Genomic DNA, 6,526 nt, shown 5'->3' on the forward strand with positions numbered 1-6,526 from the left:
TTTTTTTTCTTCATTCATCCATACTGCTTCCCGCGCCCCCCCTGCAATGGCATTGCGCCCCCCCTAGGGGGCGCACCCCACACTTTGGGAACCACTGCCCTAGTGGCTGTTAGCCGTAAAAGTCCATAGATAAGCCGCATTGTTATATAAGCCGCAAGGTCGAAAAATGGGGGAAAAGTCGCGGCTTATTGTCCGAAAATTATGGTAACTGAAACTAAGTGCCAAAATGACAAATAAAAATAAGTGATCCGTACTTATGTGGAACATTTTCACACAATATACATTATTTTCTATTTTCTGGTGATTTTCAGAGAATTGAACTAAAAGTATGGGCCCTACTAAAATACTTGCATCTACAGTAAAATAAGAATTTCACAACTGTTTTTAATAATAATTCTATGCAGCTTGAGTAAAATAAACAATGGGAAACAAATGAGTTATTACTGGATTGCTGGCATTAATACAGGAACCAGTGTAAACAACATTGTGTATGAATATTTGGTAATAGGCTAAAAATGAAAAATCTTAACTCATTATCTTAAATTTTTACAATTGACAATTCAGACCTTCTAAGAGGCTGTAGATTGTATAAAAACTCACCATGACACAAGGCAGCATTTCTGTGGATGTTTTATTTTGGTAGATGTGATGGAAATTAAGTTTTTAAACATATTTAATGGACCTCAATACTGGTTCCTCCTCAATCAATCCTGGATAACTGAGTTGTTCTGCACATCCTCTCTATATGTGGTTGGTCTTTTCTTGGGTGGCTGATCTTTTGAAAAATAAAATGCAACAGTTCTTTTCTTTTGTGGATCTCCTATGGGTTTGTAAGGCAAATCTGAAAGCTTTAGAGATTTGTGTTGGTTTAATTAGTCCTAAAATCCAATGGGAGATCATTCAACTAGACTGAGCAATAATTATTTTACTTGTGAGCAAAACATGGACTTAAACTGGGATTAATTCAGGAGGTTAAATTAGAGGAAACCAGGATTAAAGCTTGATTTTAAAAAACAAAAAAGGCGCCCTAGATGTAGAGAAAACAAACCATTTAAACTGATCCTACACTCTCTCCACATTGATAATTTAGGCGAGCTGCTGTATAGTTTATTCATATTTACTCAAGTACTTTGCTTCAAATTTTCAATAATTTACAAAGCGAATGATCTTAGTCCAGATAAGATAAAATTAAATTCCAATGGCATACCTCCTAATATTTAATAATTATTAACTATTTTTCAATATCTGGCTCAGGTCCAGCTCTGCTCAGTCAGCACAGTGAATAAGTGGGCTGGTGCTAAAATACGGACTGGATATAATCTGGCATGTCCCTGCGTGTTAGCATTAAGGTTGTGTTGAAAACGCGGAATGGAATTTTATCAGCTTGGTATTTTGATATATAAATAAGTGAAATGGAGTTGAGTTTTAATTTATGCCCAATATTGAAGCGTGCTCTGTGCTATGTTATTCCACGCCACAATGCTAGAGGGACAATCAGGAACTAGTTGTGGGTCTAGATACGGCTGAGGCATTGAGGAAGTGGGGGCAAGTTTGTCCGACAACAGAGGGGCATGAGGACGAAAAATAGCGCGGATCCAGGTGGAAAAAGGGTCCCAGCGTTCTTGCGGACCTCGCTCTTCTAGCTGGTCCATCTTCACGAGTCGTTTTCCACAATGGCGATCATAAAAACAAAACAAGCCGGTAAGGTACCAAACAGGAAATACGCGTAGTGTAGAGTGGATGTAGATTTGACCAATCAGAGGCCTCCTGACTGTTGTTACCCTTCATTTTTGGAGAGGTGCAGCAGGGTGTCTGCGGAGGGGGCGGGGCATATCTGCTTTAACTGCGACGCACACGCAGACGACCTGGTTTCTGATTATAAGTCAGCCGATCAACCCATGTTTACCTGATATGTTCAGTGGGTAAGAGGCTTTATTTATTTATTGTCTTTATTGTGGCTTCATTATATTTTTCTAACCAAAATTTCCATCATATTTTGGATTTAAATCCTTTACCAGTACAGGTTTAAAGGGATAGTTCGGTATTTTTGACATGAATCTGTATGGCATCCCCATCACCAGCGGCATGCAATCACACTGACTTACCCCTGGCAGCGTCCTGTGAGCAGAGTTATCGTCCAGTTTTGGTCAAGCCGAAAGTAGTCCGACAGGTTTTTAGAGCCAGCGAAATAAAACTTTTCTCTTCCCAAAACATTATGTGTTCAAAAGAGCGATATTTTTGCATCCCAAAAACATTGTAGTGGAAAAAGTCCCACGTCGTTATCAATTGGTCCTATTTTCTCTCTGTTCGTATCAGTGCGCGCCGTCATTCAGACAGCGAGCTCAACAACAGCCATGTCTCCTTCCGCGGCGGAGGGAGACATGGCTGTTGTTGGGCTCGCTGTCTGAATGACGGCGCGCACTGATACGAACAGAGAGAAAATAGGACCAATTGATAACAACGTGTGACTTTTTCCACTACAATGTTTTTGGGATGCGAAAATATCACTCTTTTGAACACATAATGTTTTGGGAAGAGAAAAGTTTTATTTCGCTGTTCCTAAAAACCTGCAGGACTACTTTCGGCTTGACCAAAACTGGACGATAACTCTGCTCACAGGACGCTGCCAGGGGTAAGTCAGTGTGATTGCATGCCGCTGGTGATGGGGATGCCATACAGATTCATGTCAAAAATACCGAACTATCGCTTTAAGTGTCACTAGTATCGATACTCTGCATCTGGATTCAGTATTAATTTAGTAACATAACATAGTATTTAGCATTCATTTAGCAAGAACCAAATACAAGTGTTGTTTGGATATTTTTGTTAATAATTCTAGATTTATATAAATGTGAAATATTAACTCAAAAAAGCCCCCAAAATATTAATAGATTGTTTTTTTATATTTTGGGTTTTTTTACATCTATTTTTATACTTATTTAACTAATAACACCTCTGAATCTGTGAAGAAAGCAGTTTCCAAGATGACCACGACCTAGTGGTTAGGGCATTGTGCTTGGAATCCAGAGGTCCAGAGTTCATTTCGTTGCTCTGTGTGACAATGTAATGACAATTAAATCTGGACGTCTGGTCACTTTAGCAAGCTATGAAATGACCTGTAATATATGTCCTACGTTTCAATCCCGTAAAAGTCCATGTCTTGATCATCTGAAGAACTTTTGATTGAGTGCAAAAGAATGAACAACTTTTGTCTTTTGTATATAATTTTGAAGTAAAAGCACAAAGTAGAGTGGGAGGAATTTAGACCATTCTGCACTGTAAAGCGTTTGGTGTATTTTCCCCTTTAATGGAGGCTCACTCATCTGTCCATGCAGCCGACATCGGGGAGCTGCTGGAGCAGATGGTGGAGGAGATCATGGGGTCGCTCTCCGGCCCGGCCAAAGATTTCTACCAAAGAGAGTTTGACTTCTTTAACAAGATCACCAACGTGTCTGCCATCATCAAGTGAGTGCTGCTCTGCATGTCTGCTCTGCAGGGATGTGGTGATAGAGCTAAGTCTGCTCTGTTTTGCTGTTTCTATTCGCAGACCGGTTCCAAAGGGAGAGGAGAGAAAACGGGCTTGTCTCAAAGCATTGTCGGACATCAAAGTGCAGCCAGGTATGCAGCTGTTGGCTACAATCTCTCTGGAATAAACTGGAAACTTTTTGCTTTTAAAGGATTATTTTGGCTGCAACTTTTAGAATTAGGGGTTTACAGGTCAATCGTTCTGCTGGTTTGGCATGCCTGCTTAGAATAGCATACCAGAAGTACATTTTTTTTATAGCTCTCTGTCATTTCAGAGTACTTTTCGAAACAGTTTACCAGTGTTTATGAAGGGGTATGATTGTTCAGGTAGAAACGGTTAATGGAGTGGTTTGCTGTTACGATAGAGCAGGTGGAACCAATTAAAAAAATCAAGGGGGTCCGAATAAAGAAAATCAACAACCAGTAAAGGTCTGAAGACATTTTTAATTATAATCTGTTACTTTATACAGAATTTAACAGTGAAATAAAATGCTGTTTATGCATCCATGTTATACATTGAATTTTTAAATAAAAATATATAAAAAATTGCCACAGGTTTGCCTGCTGTGTCCAAAAGTAGCAACAGCAGCAACCCAGACTGACAGCAGCTCATTGGCTTATCTGTATCAGGTGTAGCCTGGTGACGGACACTCTGGGAGGGCTTTACCGTATTAACAGGAGAAGCGGCGCAAGTGAAATTAGACACTGCCGTCAGACTACATGCGGTAATTTATAAATGTTTTAAATCAGGTGTGGTCCGGATTAGCCAGCAGGTGGGACAAGATCCGGACCGCGGTCCGCTAATCCGTGACCTCTGCAGTAGAGGCTCTAAACTCTATCTAGCACCATATTGAATGATCTAAAATAAGATTAAAAGATTTTACAACAACAAAAAAAGCAATCATACAGAAGTCTGTTGCAATTCAATGCAATTGTTCATTTTTATGCAAATTGTTAAAACACAATATAATACATAAAAAAACACCATTGAATTTAGTTGAGGGGGTTATGCTGGAAGGACAGCTTGAAATTCACGCATGTGCATTATTGGTGGGTGGTATGCTGACCTGTTAGAACGGCTGTTGATTTAAGAGTAATTCAATTCAGTTTATTTCTATGGCGCCAATTCTCAACTCATGTCATCTCAAGGCACTTTAAAGTTCACCAGATCATCCAGTCAAATTGATTCAAAGTTTTCTATCTAAGGAAAACCAGTTGATTGCATCAACTCATTGACTCAAAGGCAATCCCTCACACTAAGCATGCTTGTAGCGACAGTGCAGAGGAAAAACTCCCTTTTAACAGGAAGAAACCTCCAGCAGAACCAATCAGTCAGTTCTCTAAACTTTGTTGTATATTTGAAGATCCAAACCTGCTTTTTCTTATTTCGCAGGTATTGTTTACCATTTTTAACCAGGACAAGATTGAAACGCCGTGATCGTGTCAGTTATTGCAAGCATAGCATAGTGACTATAGGAAAATGTTTTCTGCAGATGTGGAAGAAATGTATTTCATTAAAGAACATTTTGTTTTGATTTTTTTTTTTTTATTTAAGTCATGTCAAATGTGAAAAGAAAGTCTATTATTAGTTCTATTAGCTTTACCAGTGCTATTGTTGGTATTGTGAATCCAGCAGCAGCTTTTTAAGCCGGTTTATTATGTATTAAATATTAAAAGCTGAAGGAATAAGAATCATTGTTCGTCTGACGTGTTGTCAAGCAATTAATTATTTCCTGTTCCTCCTCCAGGCTGTTATCTACCCAGCAACCCAGAAGCCATAGTCCTGGACATTGACTACAAGTCTGGAACCCCGATGCAGAGGTAAACAGTCCTGGTGTTTAAGGAGTTAGCGTTATCCGCCTGTTCTTCTGTGTGTCTGTCATCTGGGTTTGTGTTTGTAGTGCTGCCAAGGCGCCATATCTGGCCAAATTTAAGGTGAAGCGCTGTGGGGTGAGCGAACTGGAGAGGGAGGGTCTGCGCTGTCCGTCAGACTCCGTGGAGGACGGAGAGGACAATCCAGACGGATCTGGCAGGGTTTGCTGGCAGGCGGCCATCTTTAAAGTGGGAGATGACTGCAGACAGGTATTTCTCTCTCTTTCAGTGAATCCACAGTGAATCAGTGGAAGAGTGTGACCCTCCCATGATGCTCTTCTTCCTGCAGGACATGCTTGCTCTGCAGATTATCGGGCTGTTTAAGAACATCTTCCAGCTTGTGGGTCTGGATCTGTTCGTCTTCCCCTACCGAGTGGTTGCCACGGCACCGGGGGTAACTAGACTTTTTGTAATATTCTGCTATATATTATTCTGATATTTATCTATCTTAAGTTAACATCGGGATATCTTTACATTTCAAATTAGCTGAATAATACGAATACGTCACAGTAGGGATGCACAATAGAATCGTTTTTGGTCCACTGAGAAAAACAGGGACGATATAATTAACTGATATTTATTACCGTCTTGTTTTTGTTGTTTTTGCAGAGAGGGGTTTAAACTGTATTTTATTTTTTTAATGAAATATAATGTATCTCCATGCATAAAACCACCTTTTTTCAGTTCATCAGTAATGATATCTGTCTTAAAGGAGAAGTCTAGTCAGCAAAGAATAATCAATGGATCATTATTTATACCTAAAACTAATACGTTCGTGGTGATTTAATGAATTAAGCTTTAATCAGTAAAAAGCTAAACATTTTTGTTGCGGTCACTGAGTCTGGGAGCGGCCATTTTTGCCCAAATATATTAACCCCTCCCTCCTGCCATCTTCCAGCAGTGACGTCACGGTGCGGTAAGCCTAGCGCCATTCTTCCCGCTTTACAAGCAAAATCAATGGGAACTACTAGACACATCTGCAATCAACAACAATTATTGAAGATTTCCAGAGGACTTCACCATTGAAATTCACCAGAGCTATAGTGAAACTACTGACAATGCCCACGTGCATGGCAGCTGGATGCTGGAATACGTTGGGTAAACTTGAATAAAAAAATGAGTTATTTCC

At 39.8% G+C, this 6,526-nt stretch overlaps 1 protein-coding gene across 1 annotated transcript in view; it reads left to right on the forward strand.

The window, feature by feature from the left end:
* The window catches only part of LOC107086063 (phosphatidylinositol 4-kinase alpha-like), a 77,972-nt gene that overhangs the window by 61,456 nt on the left and 9,990 nt on the right, over positions 1 to 6,526 (forward strand). The window contains 5 exon segments of the mRNA XM_015376804.1: positions 3,336 to 3,465; positions 3,548 to 3,618; positions 5,274 to 5,346; positions 5,427 to 5,607; positions 5,687 to 5,791. Coding sequence (XP_015232290.1) covers positions 3,336 to 3,465; positions 3,548 to 3,618; positions 5,274 to 5,346; positions 5,427 to 5,607; positions 5,687 to 5,791 — 560 coding nt within the window.

The sequence above is a fragment of the Cyprinodon variegatus genome, unplaced genomic scaffold (genome assembly GCF_000732505.1).
Source record: "Cyprinodon variegatus isolate N-32 unplaced genomic scaffold, C_variegatus-1.0 Scaffold142, whole genome shotgun sequence".
Lineage (NCBI taxonomy): Eukaryota > Metazoa > Chordata > Actinopteri > Cyprinodontiformes > Cyprinodontidae > Cyprinodon > Cyprinodon variegatus.